Here is a 16,746-nt window from a genome sequence, read left to right on the forward strand (position 1 = left end):
CAGAGGCCACCTGCCAGGCAGGGCAAAGTTTACTAGGCCACATGTGCACTGTCACTGACTATAGACAGGATCCAATAACATCAACCAGAGACGGAAGCTCAGAGGTCTTAGAGCAACACATACAACTCAGTGAGAGTTTTGAACTGGAATAGACCAATGATTGTGAGAAAAAAAACACTCCAGCCAGAAGTTGCCTCAAACCACAGACCTAGGATTTCCCCCAGTCCAAAGCTTATCCATTAGGTGGTGGAAAAATCTGCCCCAACTATTATGATAAAAACAATGTTCCAGTGAAAGACTGAGCATCCCACCACTTTCAGTATCTGATTAATCTCTGCCCTGTTGCCTCAACAGTCAGGCAGACTTGTATGAAAAAGGTAAACAGAGTATTTCACAAGAATAGAGATATGGACACATCAGGATACACACCAACCCAGGACCAGAGTACAACTACTCAAAGAAACAGAATAGTGTAGTTGTTCACATATTTTAATATATTCACATAACAAACATTTATTGAAGTAATTCTGGCCGAACCCCTCCAAAAATATCCATCATTTGTTTCATAAATACTAACTTAACATTTGTCCCCTCAAACCATGACTTCCTATAGTGGTCTCTCCAATCCCAACCGCATCTTGTGAAACATGCCTTGTTATCTGGTCTTATCAGCAGCACTACAACACAGTTGTTCAGCAAAAAAAAACAAAAAGAGTCCTCAACATGGTCCATAGTTTCACAGTTCCTCTGTGATAACTCTATGAGGCAATGCTGTCCTGCTGTATCAATGTCAGTGATCAGAGTCCAGGTTTATAGGCCTTTTAGGCCCTACTATAGTATACCGCCTGAGACTGTCTCACTGACTCACTAGCCACATAGATAAAGCCATGTCCACAAACAGGGTTTATCTCGATCCAATAGTCCATATAGGGAGTGCTACTGCAGAATAGATGGCTTGTAGCAGGGCTTGGTTTTGGCTGTTTAATGCACTGTATTCCGCTGTTGTAGACATGGGCCTGAACTTTACTCCAAAAGGCTCTAACCAACAGAGGGAGCGGATAATGTAAGAAATGTTAGTTAATTTGCTTGATGTGTTCTAGATTGATATAACATTGTTTTGTAAATCTGGAGGGTCACATTTCCAGAAGCATAGGTGGTTCGCCTCACCAAAACGTTTGGGTTCTTTAGGATCGTGGGTACAGTAGTTCTTGATCTTACAGTAGCATTCTAGACCATTCGCTCACTGAGTCCATGCTCAGTGGGAATTGTAGTGTTATGGGTTTAGTTGTCCTTCTTCTCAGGGCTAGTCTGTCCCTCTGGTACAGTAGGCATGAAGAAAGTGGGGCTGAGGCGACATCGGATGGCTAGGAGGATTGGTACAGCTACATACAGCCCGTTTAGAATCATAACGGTCGACCATTTGTCTGTTGGGACCCGGTATGTGAAGGGGGTTCGGGAGTGGAGTGATCCCCCGATATGGCACCACTGGGTCTGGGGAAGGGGAGGAGAAAGGTAGGTGTGAGGGGGCGTTAATGGAAGATGAATAATAGGAACAGAATAGACACACAACAATTGTGTAAAAAATCCTAAAAAATATAATTTCTATCACAGCTGCTTGTTAAATCCCTGGTACATCAACTGCGTGTGAACTGCCATTGAAGCGACCAATATTATTACCTGGGCTATGGCCCCCGCAAAGAAGATGGCCCAGTCCAGCATCCAGGTACAACCAGGGTTCCTCAACCCGTATATGAATGCAGCCAGCAGAGGCAACGCATAGAACAAATACACCAGCATCTAGAGCAATCAAACAACAAGACACGTGTCGTTCGACATCAAGATGGACGCAATGGCGACTACACTATCAAGCAGCATGGAAAAGGAACAAATATGGGTAGTACGCCATAACGGACAAAGGAATGAAGATCTATGTGTGTTTTACTCATTCTATTTTCTACAACTCACCATGACCCTAGGGAAGACCATGGGGTCCTTGAGGTAAGGCTCAACTCACCGTGATCCTAGGGAAGACCACAGGATCCTTGAGGTAAGGCTCATACTGGTAGATATAGGTGAAGCAGGTATCCAGAGGACAGTCAAGGGCCACCTGAGTGAGAGAGAGAGAGAGTGAATGAATGGATGGATGGATTGATGAATGAATGGATGAATGAATGGATTAATGGATGAATGAATGAACACATGAATCAATCAATCAATCAATGAATGATGTACAATTTTGTTGGCTAAAGAAGAAACACACTGGCTATATGAACCCTACGATTCAGACTTAGGAAATGTATGCCTTTCCTACGCACGCCTTCGCACTTCTCAGTAATTGGTATTCAGACTTACCTTATGCTGGTGCCTAACGGGCTTTGCAGACATGATTCCTGTTAGGAAGATGGCTCCGACAGAGATGGTCGCCTCGCTTTGTGTTCTTAGGAAACTATGCAGTATTTAGTTTTTTATGTATTATTTCTTACGTTGTTACCCCAGGAAATCTTAAGTTCTATTCCATACAGCCGGGAGGAACTATTGGATATAAGAGCAACGTCAACTCACCAACATTACGACCAGGAATACGACTTTCCCGAAGCGGATCCTCTGTTTGGACCACCACCCAGGACAATGGATCGGATCCCAGTAGGCGACCCAAAACAACAGCGTCGCAGAAGGGGCAGACGGAGCAGTCTTCTGGTCAGGCTTCTAGACGGGCACATCACTCACCGCTCCCGAGTATACTACTCGCCAATGTCCAGTCTCTTGACAACAAGGTACACAAAATTCGAGCAAGGGATGCCTTCCAGAGAGACATCAGAGATTGTAACATTCTCTGTTTCACGGAAACATGGCTCACTCGGGATGTTATCAGAGTCGGTACATCCACCTGGTGTCTTCACACATCGCGCCGACAGAAACAAACATCTCTCTGGTAAGAAGAAGGGCGGGGGTGTATGCCTTATGATTAACGGGTCGTGGTGTGATCATAACAACATACAGGAACTCAAGTCCTTTTGTTCACCTGACCTAGAATTCCTTATAATCATATGCCGACCGCATTATTTACCAAGAGAATTCTCTTCGATCATAATCACAGTCGTGTATACCCCACCCCCCCAAGCAGACACCTCGACCACCCTGAAAGAACTTCATTGGACTCTATGTAAACTGGAAAGCATATATCCTGAGGCTGCATTTATTGTAGCTGGGGATTTTAACAAAGCTAATCTGAAAACAAGGCTCCCTAAATTTTATCAGCATATCGAATGCGCGACCCGGGCTGGCAGCGTTCTGGATCATTGCTACTCTATCTTCCGCGACACATACAAAGCCCTTCCTCGCCCTCCTTTCGGCAAATCTCCAAGATGGCGTAGCAGTCAGACGTCTTTTTGTCCTTGTCTTTTCGTGTCCCATGTATATATCTTTTTTCTTCGCATTTATTTAAAAAAAATTCATAACTTTGGCGCATAGGAGGAAATGGAAGGATCACGTACATTCCACAGAGAGAGTTAGCTTTTTATATTACATTTCAACTTTACATGTAAACATACTCTTCTGCGATCCGCCTCACCCAATGTGGTATGGATCTGCCATTTACTTACTTCTGAACCGGAACCCTAACAGAAGCTAGCCAGCTAACCAGCTACTAGCTAGTAACCAGCTAGCCACTGCTAGCGGTCATCAGCTACCATTAGAACGGACAACTCTCTCCAGTCTGCACAGCGCAACTCAAACCAGAGCAAATCGGACTTATTTTTCTCCATATCTCCGGATTCCTACCGCAAGCTCTGAACCTTTTCATCTGGATCATCGCAGCTAGCTAGCTGCTATCCGAGTGGCCACTCCTGGCTAACATCTCTGTCCCGAAGCAAGAACCAATTAGCCTGGAGCTAGCCTTGCTAGGCCCATCTCCCGGCTAGCCGAAGAGGTCCATCAGCTACTCCTTGAGCTACAATACCTATTTTGCCAATCGGCCTGGACCCCCACCGACCCATCACGACTGGACTACCAATGTAATTCGCCTGAGGGGGTTTATCAACTGGCTCCTCCATCGTAACGTCCCCTGAATGCCCATCTGTTAGCCTGCTAGCCGCGGCACACTAGCTGTCTAGAGCATATCGGACTGTTAGCTTAAGAGGCCCATCGGACAAATTCTTTGGCCACTATACCTATTCTGCCAATTGGCTTGGATCCTTTAACCACACGGAGCTCTGCTGATCCACGAAGGCTGGTCTGCAGACGTAACAGCACGAGGGGGCTACAACAGACTTTCTTCCGTCGCGACATCCCTCTAAGGCCCTTCTGCTAGCTTGCTAGCCCGCTAGCTGCCTGAATCGCAGTGTCTACGTCCCGAGCCACTCACTTGACCCCTATGATCACTCGACTACGCATGCCTCTCCCTAATGTCAATATGCCTTGTCCATTGCTGTCTTGGTTAGTAATTATTGCCTTATTTCACTGTAGAGCCTCTAGCCCTGCTCAATATGCCTTAGTTAACCCTTTAGTTCCACCCCCCACAAATGTGGTGACCTCACCTGGTTTAAATTATGTTTCTAGGGACATTATCTCTCTCATCGTCACTCCGTGCATAGGTTTACCTCCACTATATTCACATCCTACCATACATTTGTCTGTACATTATGCCTTGAATCTATTCTACTGTGCCCAAAAACCTGCTTCTTTTACTCTCTGTTCCGAACGTACTAGACGACCAGTTCTTATAGCCTTTAGCCGTACCCTTATCCTACACCTCCTCTGTTCCTCTGGTGATGTGGAGGTTAATCCAGGCCCTGCAGCGCCTAGCTCTACTCCCATTCCCCAAGTGCTCTCATTTGTTGACTTCTGTAACCGTAAAAGCCTTGGTTTCATGCATGTTAACATTAGAAGCCTCCTCCTTAGTTTGTTTTATTCACTGCCTTAGCACACTCTGCCAACCTGGATGTCCTAGCCGTGTCTGAATCCTTGCTTAGGAAGACCACCAAAACCCCAGAAATGTTCATCCCTAACCATAACATTTTCCGACAAGATAGAACTGCCAAAGGGGGCGGAGTTGCAATCTACTGCAGAGATAGTTCTGTCTTAAAATCCAGGTCTGTGCCCAAACAATTTGAGCTCCTACTTTTAAAAATCCACCTTTCCAGAAAGAAGTCTCTCACCGTTGCCGCTTGCTATAGACCACCTTCTGCCCCCAGCTGTGCCCTGGACACCCTATGTGAATTGATTGCCCCCCCATCTTTCTTCAAGGCTCGTGCTGTTAAGTGACCTAAACTGGGACATGCTTAACCCTCCGGCCGTCCTACAATCTAAGCTTGATGCCCTCAATCTCACTCAAATTATCAATGAACCTACCAGGTACAACCCCAAATCCGTAAACATGGACACCCTCATAAATATCATCCTAACCAACCTGCCCTCCAAATACACCTCTGCTGTTGTCAACCAGGATCTCAGCGATCACTGCCTCATTGCCTGCGTCGGTAATGGGTCTGCAGTCAAATGACCACCCCTCATCACTGTCAAACGCTCCCTAAAACACTTCAGCGAGCAGGCCTTTCTAATCGACCTGGCCCGAGTATCCTGGAAGGACATTGACCTCATTCCGTCAGTAGAGGATGTCCGGTTATTCTTTAAAAGTGCTTTCCTCACCATCTTAAATAAGTATGCCCCATTCAAAAACAATTGAACCAGGAACAGATATAGCCCCTGGTTCACTCCAGACCTGACTGTCCTTGACCAGCACGAAATCATCCTGTGGCGTACTGAATTAGCTTCGAATAGCCCCTGCGATATGCAACTTTTCAGGGAAATTAGGAACCAATATGCACAGGCAGTTAGGAAGCAAAGGTTAGCTTTTTCAAACAGAAATTTGCATCCTGTAGCACAAACTCCAAAAAGTTCTGGGACACTTTAAAGTCCATTAAGAATAAGAACACTTCCTCCCAGCTGCCCACTGAGGCTAGGAAACACTGTCACCACCGATGAATTTCAATAAGCATTTTTCTAAGGCTGGCCATGCTTTCCACCTGGCTACCCCTACCCCATTCAACATCCCTGCACCCCCCAGAGTAACTTGCCCAAGCCTTCCCCCATTTCTCCTTCACCCAAATCCAGATAGCTGATGTTCTGAAAGAGCCGCAAAATCTGGACCCCTACAAATCAGCCGGGCTAGACAATCTGGACCCTCTCTTTCTAAAGTTATCCACCGAAATTGTTACAACCCCTATTACTAGCCTGTTCAAACTCTCTTTCGTATCGTCTGAGATTGCCAAAGATTGGAAAGCTGCCGTGGTCATCTCCCTCTTCAAAGGGGGAGAAACCCTAGACCCAAACTGCTACAGACCTATATCTATCCTACCCTACCTTTCTAAGGTCTTCGAAAGCCAAGTTAACAAACAGATCACCGTCCATTTCGAATCCCACCGTACCTTCTCCGCTATGCAATCTGGTTTCCAAGCTGGTCATGGGTGCACCTCAGCCACGCTCAAGGTCCTAAACAATATCATAGCCGCCATCTATAAGAGACAATACTGTGCAGCTGTATTCATCAACCTGGCAAAGGCTTTCGACTCTGTCAATCACCACATTCTTATCTGCAGACTCAACAGCCTTGGTTTCTCAAATGACTGCCCCGCCTGGTTCACCAACTACTTCTCAGACAGAGTTCAGTGTGTCAAATCGGAGGGCCTGTTGTCCGGACCTCTGGCAGTCTTTATGGGGGTGCCACAGGGTTCAATCCTCGGGCCGACTCTTTTCTCTGTATATATCAATGATGTCGCTCTTGCTGCTGGTGATTCTCTGATCCACCTCTACGCAGACAACACCATTCTGTATACTTCTGGCCCTTCCTTGGACACTGTGTTAACCTCTCTGGGATCGTTCGGGACGTGAGCGTCCCACCTCGCCAACAGCCAGTGAAATTACAGGACACCAAATTCAAACAACAGAAATCTCATAATTAAAATTCCTCAAATACACAAGTATTATACACCATTTCAAAGATACACTTCTTGTTAATCCAGCCACAGTGTCCGATTTCAAAAAAGCTTGTGATTATGTTAGGTCAGCGCCTAGCCACAGAAAACCATACAGCCATTTTCCAAAGAAGGAGAGGTGTCACAATAGTCAGAAATAGCTTTAAAATGAATCACTAACCTTTGATGATCTTCACCGGATGGCACTCCCAGGACTCCATGTTAGACAATAAATGTGTATTTTGTTCGATAAAGTTCATCTTTATGTCCAAAAACCTCATTTGAAATTGGCGCGTTATGTTCAGATATGCATTGTCTCAAACAAACATCTGGTGAAATTGCAGAGAGCCACATCAAATTACAGAAATAGTCATCATAAACATTGATGAAAGATACAAGTGTTATACATAGGATTAAAGATAAACTTCTTGTTAATCCAGCTGCTGTGTCCGATTTTAAAAAGGCTTTATGGCGTAAGCACACCATGCGATTATGTTAGGTCAGCGCCTAGCCACAGAAAACCATACAGCCATTTTCCAACCAAGGAGAGGTGTCACAATAGTCAGAAATAGCTTTAAAATGAATCACTTACCTTTGATGATCTTCACCGGATGGCACTCCCAGGTCTCCATGTTAGACCATACATCTTCGTTTTGTTGGATAAAGTTAATCTTTATGTCCAAATACCTCCTTTTTGTTTGTGCGTTTAGTCTAGTAATCCAAATACACAAAGCGTGGGCACAAAGTCCAGACAAAAAGTCAAAGAAGTTCGTAGAAACATGTCAAACGATCTATATAATCAATCTTTAGGATGTTTTTATCATAAATCTTCAATAATATTCCAACCGGACAATTCCATTGTCATTAGAAAGGAAAGAGAACGAGCGTCGCGCTCACGGCCACGCGCGAGACTAAACTAATGTCTTTCAGTTTGACCACTTGTTGAAACAGCTCTTATTCGATCCCCTGTCACAAAACAAGCCTGAAACAACTTCTAAAGACTGTTGACATCTAGTGGAACCCTTAGGAAGTGCAATCTGACCCCACAGACACAAGATATTGGATAGGCAATTACTTAAAAAAACTACAAACCTCAGATTTCCCACTTCCTGGTTGGATTTGTCTCAGGTTTTTGCCTGCCATATGGGTTCTGTTATACTCACAGATATTATTCTAACAGTTTTGGAAACTTTAGAGTGTTGTCTATCCAAATCTATCAATTATATGCATAACCAGGCTTCTGGGCCTGAGTAGCAGGCAGTTTACTTTGGGCACGCTTTTCATCCGGATGTCAAAATACTGCCCCCTATCCCAAAGAAGTTAACTGACCTCCAGTCGAGCTTCAAGGCCATACAACTCTCCTTCCGTGGCCTCCAACTGCTCTTAAATGCAAGTAAAACTAAATGCATGCTCGTCAACCGATCGTTGCCCACACCTGCCAGGCCGCCCAGCATCACTACTCTGGACGGTTCTGACTTAGAATATTTTTGGCAACTATAAATACCTAGGTGTCTGGTTAGACTGTAAACTCTCCTTCCAGACTCACATTAAGCATCTCAAATCCAAAATTAAATCTAGAATCAGCTTTCCATTTCGCAACAAAGCATCCTTCACTCATGCTACCAAACATACCCTCGTAAAACTGATTATCCTACCGATCCTTGACTTCGGCGATGTCATTTACAAAATAGCCTCCAACACTCTACTCAGCAAATTAGATGCAGTCTATCACAGGGCCATCCGTTTTGTGAGCAAGTTTATTAGCAAGTGCATCAGTGATTTTGTACCCCACGGTGACTATTAAAACCTTCCCCAACCAGAAACTGTGGATTGATGGCAGCATTCGCGCAAAACTGAAAGCGCGAACCACTGCTTTTAATCATGGCAAGGCGACCGGAAACATGACCAAATACAAACAGTGTAGCTATTCCCTCCACAAGACAATCAAACAAGCTAAGCGTCAGTATTTAGACAAAGTAGAGTCGCAATACTCTACTTTAAAAAGGCTCAGACACGAGACGTATGTGGCAGGGTCTACAGTCAATCACGGATTACAAAAAGAAAACCAGCCCCGTCGTGGACACCGACGTCTTGCTCCCAGACAAATTAAACAACTTCTTTGCTTGCTTTGAGGACAATACAGTGCCACTGACATGGCAGGCTACCAAAACCTGCGGGCACTCCTTCACTGCAGCCAACGTGAGTAAGACATTTAAACGTGTTAACCCTCTCGCAAGGCTGCCGGCCACAGACGGCATCCCTAGCCGCGTCCTCAGAGCATGCGCAGACCAGCTGGCTGGTGTGTTTACGGACATATTCAATCAATCCCTATCCCAGTCTGCTGTTCCCACATGGTTCAAGAGGGCCACCACTGTTCCTGTTCCCAAGAAAGCGAAGGTAACTGAGCTAAACGACTATCGCCCCGTAGCACTCACTTCCGTCATCATGAAGTGCTTTGAGAGACTAATCAAGGATCATATCACCTCCACCCTACCTGACACCCTAGACCCACTCCAATTTGCTTACCGACCCAGTAGGTCCACAGTTGACACAATCGCAATCACACTGCCCTAACCCATCTGAACAAGAGGAATACCTATGTAAGAATGCTGTTCATCGATTACAGCTCAGCATTTAACACCATAGTACCCTCCAAACTTGTCATTAAGCTTGAGACCCTGGGTCTCAACCCCGCCCTATGCAACTGGGTCCTGGGCTTTCTGCCCCCAGGTGGTGAGGGTAGGTAACAACATCTCCACCCCACAGATCCTTAACACTGGGGCGCCACAAGGGTGTGTTCTCAGCCCTCTCCTGTATTCCCTGTTCCCCCATGACTGCGTGGCCATGCACGCCTCCAACTGAATCATCAAGTTTGCAGACGACACTACAGTGGTAGGCTTGATTACCAACAACAATGAGACGGCCTACAGGGAGGAGGTGAGGGCCCTCAGAGGGTGGTGTCAGGAAAATAACCTCACACTCAACGTCAACAAAACAAAGGAGATGATCGTGGACTTCAGGAAACAGCAGAGGGAGCACCCCCCTATCCACATCAACGAGACAGTAATGGAGAAGGTGGAAAGTCTTAAATTCCTCATACCCAACCGCAGGAGGCTGAAGAAATTTGGCTTGTCACCGAAAACACACAAACTTTTACAGATGCACAATCGAGAGCATCCTGTCGGGCTGTATCACTACCTGGTATGGCAACTGCTCCACCCACAAGCGCAGGGCTCTCCAGAGGGTAGTGAGGTCTGCACAACACATCACCGGGCTCAAACCACCTGCCCTCCAGGACACCTACACCACCCAATGTCACAGGAAGGCCAAAAAGATCATCAAGGACAACAACCACCCGAGCCACTGCCTGTTCACCCCGCTATCATCCAGAAGGCGAGGCCAGTACAGGTGCATCAAAGCTGGGACCGAGAGACTGAAAAACAGCTTCAATCTCCAGGCCATCAGATTGTTAAACCGCCATCACTAACATTGAGTGGCTGCTGTCAACATACAGACTCAATCTCTAGCCACTTTAATAATTAAAAATTGGATGTAATAAATGTATCACTAGTCACTTTAAACAATGCCACTTTATATAATGTTTACAGACCCTACATTACTCATCTCATATGTATATACTGTACTCTATACCGTCTACTGCACCTTGCCTATGCCGTTCATCCATCGCTCATCGATATATTTATATGTACATATTCTATTAATTCCTTTACACTTGTGTGTAATAGGTAATTGTTGTGAAATTGTTAGATTACTTGTTAGATATTACTGCACGGTCGGAACTAGAAGCACAAGCATTTCGCTACATTCGCATTAACATCTGCTAACCGTGTGTGTGACCATTAACATCTACTAACCATGTGTGTGTGACCAATACAATTTGATATGTTTTTTTTGCCTGCACTGAATACATTTAATTCAACCACTGAAAACCTTCCCACTTGCCAGCCAACAGATTTACTCATCGATGTTTCCATTCAATAGTGTTTTCAGTACATTTATTTAAGCCATCCCTTTAAATATGGTGTATCTTCAATTCGAATTTTGGCGACAGGCACTAGAATACATGGAGAGAATGGGTTCAGAATACAGGGATTAATTAAAGGAAGCCATCTAAATATATACATAAACGTCTTTGTTTCAGCACCAACTGGTAGATTTCTATATACTCTTGTTTTGTAGATTATTTAAACACATTTGGAGATCCTTTATGCACTAAATATATTGATCAATCAAAAATCCAATCCTGAAAGCTGTCATATTATTAAATTGTTCAATCCATTAAATATTGGAAGTTTAGAAAAGTGTGCAATAGGGATTGAACCGTAGTCCAAAAAATCTACCCTAATAATCCTCACGAATCATGGAACTGTATGAAAATGGTCCAGTTGTCTTGAACCATGAGCCAGGCTCCAGGTTTAAACTGCTACTTATGGTCTGTGTTCCTTAATGATTCAAATAGGCTACCTGTTCCAAATTATTGCACAACTTGGAATACATTAGCCTAATATGATCCACTATGGCTACCCACACGAACTCGACAGAGGAAAGAAAGGTCAACTAACGATGTATGGAATGATGCAAAATGTGAGGAAACAAACACTAAAGTGACAGTTATAAATGTTAGGAAACTAACACTAAAGTGACAGTTATAAATGTGAGGAAACTAACACTAAAGTGGCAGTTATAAATGTAAGGAAACTAACACTAAAGTGACAGTTATAAATGTAAGGAAACTAACACTAAAGTAACAGTTATAAATGTAAGGAAACTAACACTAAAGTAACAGTTATAAATGTAAGGAAACTAACACTAAAGTAACAGTTATAAATGTAAGGAAACTAACACTAAAGTGACAGTTATAAATGTAAGGAAACTAACACTAAAGTGACAGTTATAAATGTTAGGAAACTAACACTAAAGTAACAGTTATAAATGTAAGGAAACTAACACTAAAGTGACAGTTATAAATGTGAGGAAACTAACACTAAAGTGACAGTTATAAATGTATGGAAACTAACACTAAAGTGACAGTTATAAATGTAAGGAAACTAACACTAAAGTGACAGTTATAAATGTATGGAAACTAACACTAAAGTAAAAGTTATAAATGTAAGGAAACTAACACTAAAGTGACAGATATAAATGTTAGGAAACTAACACTAAAGTGACAGTTATAAATGTAAGGAAACTAACACTAAAGTGACAGTTATAAATGTATGGAAACTAACACTAAAGTGACAGTTATAAATGTGAGGAAACACTAAAGTGACAGTTATAAATGTGAGGAAACCAACACTAAAGTGACAGTTATAAATGTATGGAAACTAACACTAAAGTGACAGTTATAAATGTATGGAAACTAACACTAAAGTGACAGTTATATATGTAAGGAAACTAACACTAAAGAGACAGTTATAAATGTGAGGAAACACTAAAGTGACAGTTATAAATGTGAGGAAACCAACACTAAAGTAACAGTTATAAATGTGAGGAAACAAACACTAAAGTGACAGTTATAAATGTAAGGAAACACTAAAGTGACAGTTATAAATGTGAGGAAACTAACACTAAAGTAACAGTTATAAATGTATGGAAACTAACACTAAAGTAACAGTTATAAATGTGAGGAAACTAACACTAAAGTCACAGTTATAAATGTAAGGAAACTAACACTAAAGTGACAGTTATAAATGTGAGGAAACTAACACTAAAGTGACAGTTATAAATGTGAGGAAACTAACACTAAAGTGACAGTTATAAATGTGAGGAAACACTAAAGTCACAGTTATAAATGTAAGGAAACTAACACTAAAGTGACAGTTATAAATGTGAGGAAACTAACACTAAAGTGACAGTTATAAATGTGAGGAAACACTAAAGTCACAGTTATAAATGTAAGGAAACTAACACTAAAGTGACAGTTATAAATGTGAGGAAACTAACACTAAAGTGACAGTTATAAATGTGAGGAAACTAACACTAAAGTCACAGTTATAAATGTAAGGAAACTAACACTAAAGTGACAGTTATAAATGTGAGGAAACTAACACTAAAGTGACAGTTATAAATGTGAGGAAACTAACACTAAAGTAACAGTTATAAATGTGAGGAAACAAACACTAAAGTGACAGTTATAAATGTGAGGAAACAAACACTAAAGTGACAGTTATAAATGTATGGAAACTAACACTAAAGTGGCAGTTATAAATGTGAGGAAACAAACACTAAAGTGACAGTTATAAATATAAGGAAACTAACACTAAAGTGACAGTTATAAATGTATGGAAACTAACACTAAAGTAACAGTTATAAATGTATGGAAACTAACACTAAAGTGACAGTTATAAATGTATGGAAACTAACACTAAAGTAACAGTTATAAATGTGAGGAAACACTAAAGTGACAGTTATAAATGTGAGGAAACACTAAAGTGACAGTTATAAATGTAAGGAAACTAACACTAAAGTGACAGTTATAAATGTAAGGAAACACTAAAGTGACAGTTATAAATGTAAGGAAACTAACACTAAAGTGGCAGTTATAAATGTGAGGAAACAAACACTAAAGTGACAGTTATAAATGTGAGGAAACAAACACTAAAGTGGCAGTTATAAATGTGAGGAAACAAACACTAAAGTGACAGTTATAAATGTATGGAAACTAACACTAAAGTGACAGTTATAAATGTATGGAAACTAACACTAAAGTGACAGTTATAAATGTATGGAAACTAACACTAAAGTAACAGTTATAAATGTAAGGAAACTAACACTAAAGTGGCAGTTATAAATGTAAGGAAACTAACACTAAAGTCACAGTTATAAATGTGAGGAAACAAACACTAAAGTGACAGTTATAAATGTAAGGAAACTAACACTAAAGTGACAGTTATAAATGTAAGGAAACACTAAAGTGACAGTTATAAATGTATGGAAACTAACACTAAAGTAACAGTTATAAATGTGAGGAAACACTAAAGTGACAGTTATAAATGTGAGGAAACACTAAAGTGACAGTTATAAATGTAAGGAAACTAACACTAAAGTGACAGTTATAAATGTAAGGAAACACTAAAGTGACAGTTATAAATGTGAGGAAACTAACACTAAAGTGACAGTTATAAATGTGAGGAAACTAACACTAAAGTGACAGTTATAAATGTAAGGAAACTAACACTAAAGTGACAGTTATAAATGTAAGGAAACACTAAAGTGACAGTTATAAATGTGAGGAAACTAACACTAAAGTGACAGTTATAAATGTAAGGAAACTAACACTAAAGTGACAGTTATAAATGTAAGGAAACACTAAAGTGACAGTTATAAATGTGAGGAAACACTAAAGTAACAGTTATAAATGTGAGGAAACCAACACTAAAGTGACAGTTATAAATGTGAGGAAACTAACACTAAAGTGACAGTTATAAATGTAAGGAAACTAACACTAAAGTGACAGTTATAAATGTAAGGAAACTAACACTAAAGTGACAGTTATAAATGTAAGGAAACTAACACTAAAGTGACAGTTATAAATGTGAGGAAACTAACACTAAAGTGACAGTTATAAATGTGAGGAAACACTAAAGTGACAGTTATAAATGTATGGAAACTAACACTAAAGTAACAGTTATAAATGTGAGGAAACCAACACTAAAGTGGCAGTTATAAATGTAAGGAAACTAACACTAAAGTAACAGTTATAAATGTGAGGAAACTAACACTAAAGTCACAGTTATAAATGTGAGGAAACTAACACTAAAGTGGCAGTTATAAATGTGAGGAAACACTAAAGTGACAGTTATAAATGTATGGAAACTAACACTAAAGTGACAGTTATAAATGTGAGGAAACTAACACTAAAGTGGCAGTTATAAATGTGGGTATATCTAACTGACGGTGGCTACCAAAAATGGCTAATATTTAACAAAATACATTTATTTTTTTCATACAGTGAAAAGTCCAGGCATAAAATGAAAACTTTCTAGACATCCTAAATTAACTCGTTAGGTTTTCCGCTATACTGTCATTTGTGCATGGCTACAGAAGCTTATAGCTTGGGTCTCCACATTTCATCCCTGCTGGTTATAAAGCCAGCATTTCATAAACTTCACTGTGGAAAAGGTGATATGTTGATATGCTTCAGTTTGCAGCCATATTACTGGTTTCACATTTGTCTCCATCGATCAGGTAAAATAGATCTAAAACTACTGTCATTTATATTTACAACCCACTAATCCAAATGGCTTACTTATTTACCTAGCTCTTATGAAGCTGTAAATGACAGTGCGTGGAGAATGGTGTTATTTTACAGTGCATGGAGAATGGTGTTATTTTACAGTGCATGGAGAATGGTGTTATTTTACAGTGCATGGAGAATGGTGTTATTTTACAGTGCATGGAGAATGGTGTTATTTCTATCGGGGAAAACAGAAAGTAGACGTTGTTCCACTTAGGACCGACAGGTTGCTCAACCTTATTCCTCATTTCATCGCACATAAAGGTGGTGGAATTATGAGGGGAATTAAGTCAAGGTCAGAATACAGCGTATATGTAGACAAGCCTACATCATATCTTCCTTTACTTGAGCTCCCCAGCAACCGAATAGCGGGTAAATAACATATTGATGAATCAAAAACACAGTGGTTTGATTCATCCTGACAGTTGTCATATTATTCAATTGTTCAAACCATGAAATATTGGAAGGTGAGAAAAGTGTGCAACTCGGGTCGGAATCCCCCCCATAGTGAAGTGAGTGGTTGGTCTGTTACTTACGACGCCCCTGAAGACAGAGAAGGCCATGGCTCCCAGCAGCAGCAGAGACAGGATCAGGTCAACAGGTCTGTAGAGGAGACTTCTCTCCTGCGCTACTGCAATCTGAGGAATACAGACAAACACAACCTGTGTCAGTCCAACTGGGTTACTGTACGGTTCAGGTTCAGTACCAGTCAAACGTTTGGACACCGACTCATTCCAGGGTTTTTCTTTATTTTTACTATTTTCTACATTGTGGAATAATAGTGAAGACATCAAAACTATGAAACACATATGGAATCATGTTGTAACCAAAAAAGTGTTGAACAAAGAAAATGAAACCACTACTAAAGGACACCAATAAGAAAAAGGGGCTTGCTTGGGCCAAGAAACACGAGCAATGGATATTAGGCCAGTGGAAATCTGATCTGGAAGTCCAAATTTGAGATTTTTGGTTCCAACCGCCGTGTCTTTGTGAGACGCAGAGAAGGTGAACGGATGATCTCCACATGTGTTGTTCCCACCATGAAGCATGGAGGAGGAGGTGTGATGTGTGGGGGTGCTTTGCTGGTGACACGGTCTGTGATTTATTTAGAATTCAAGGCACACTTAACCAGCATGGCTACCACAGCATTCTGTAGCGATACGCCGTCCCATCTGGTTTGCACTTAGTGGGACTATCATTTGTTTTTCAACAGGACAATGACCCAGAACACCTACAGGCTGTGTAAGGGCTATTTAACCAACAAGGAGAGTGTGTGGAGTGCTGCATCAGATGACCTGGCCTCCACAGTCACCCAACCTGAACCCATTTGAGATGGTTTTGGATGAGTTGGACCACAGTGTGAAGGAAAAGCAGCCAACAATTGTAGTCACTCGAAAGCAAACGGAAGCAAACAGAAGCCACCGGGGACGGACCTACCTGAATTTGTCCTTGTTTTCGTTGAGAAATGTTTTTCTACGGTTTGCCGTAATGAATGTGTGTTTTGTGTGGGAGGGATTA

General features: G+C 41.6%; 1 protein-coding gene across 1 annotated transcript in view; it reads right to left on the reverse strand.

Moving 5' to 3' along the window:
- Positions 1-130: 130 nt before the first annotated feature.
- tm6sf2a (transmembrane 6 superfamily member 2a) overlaps positions 131-16,746 on the reverse strand; it is a 19,288-nt gene continuing 2,672 nt past the window's right edge. The window contains exons 7-10 of the mRNA XM_029705676.1: positions 15,765-15,866; positions 2,015-2,107; positions 1,678-1,797; positions 131-1,491 (exon numbers count right to left, since the gene is read on the reverse strand). Of these exons, the coding sequence (XP_029561536.1) occupies positions 1,282-1,491; positions 1,678-1,797; positions 2,015-2,107; positions 15,765-15,866 (525 nt within the window). The 3' untranslated portion in view covers positions 131-1,281. The remainder of the gene's footprint in view (positions 1,492-1,677; positions 1,798-2,014; positions 2,108-15,764; positions 15,867-16,746) is intronic.

Source organism: Salmo trutta, chromosome 21 (genome assembly GCF_901001165.1).
Source record: "Salmo trutta chromosome 21, fSalTru1.1, whole genome shotgun sequence".
Taxonomy (NCBI): Eukaryota; Metazoa; Chordata; class Actinopteri; order Salmoniformes; family Salmonidae; genus Salmo; species Salmo trutta.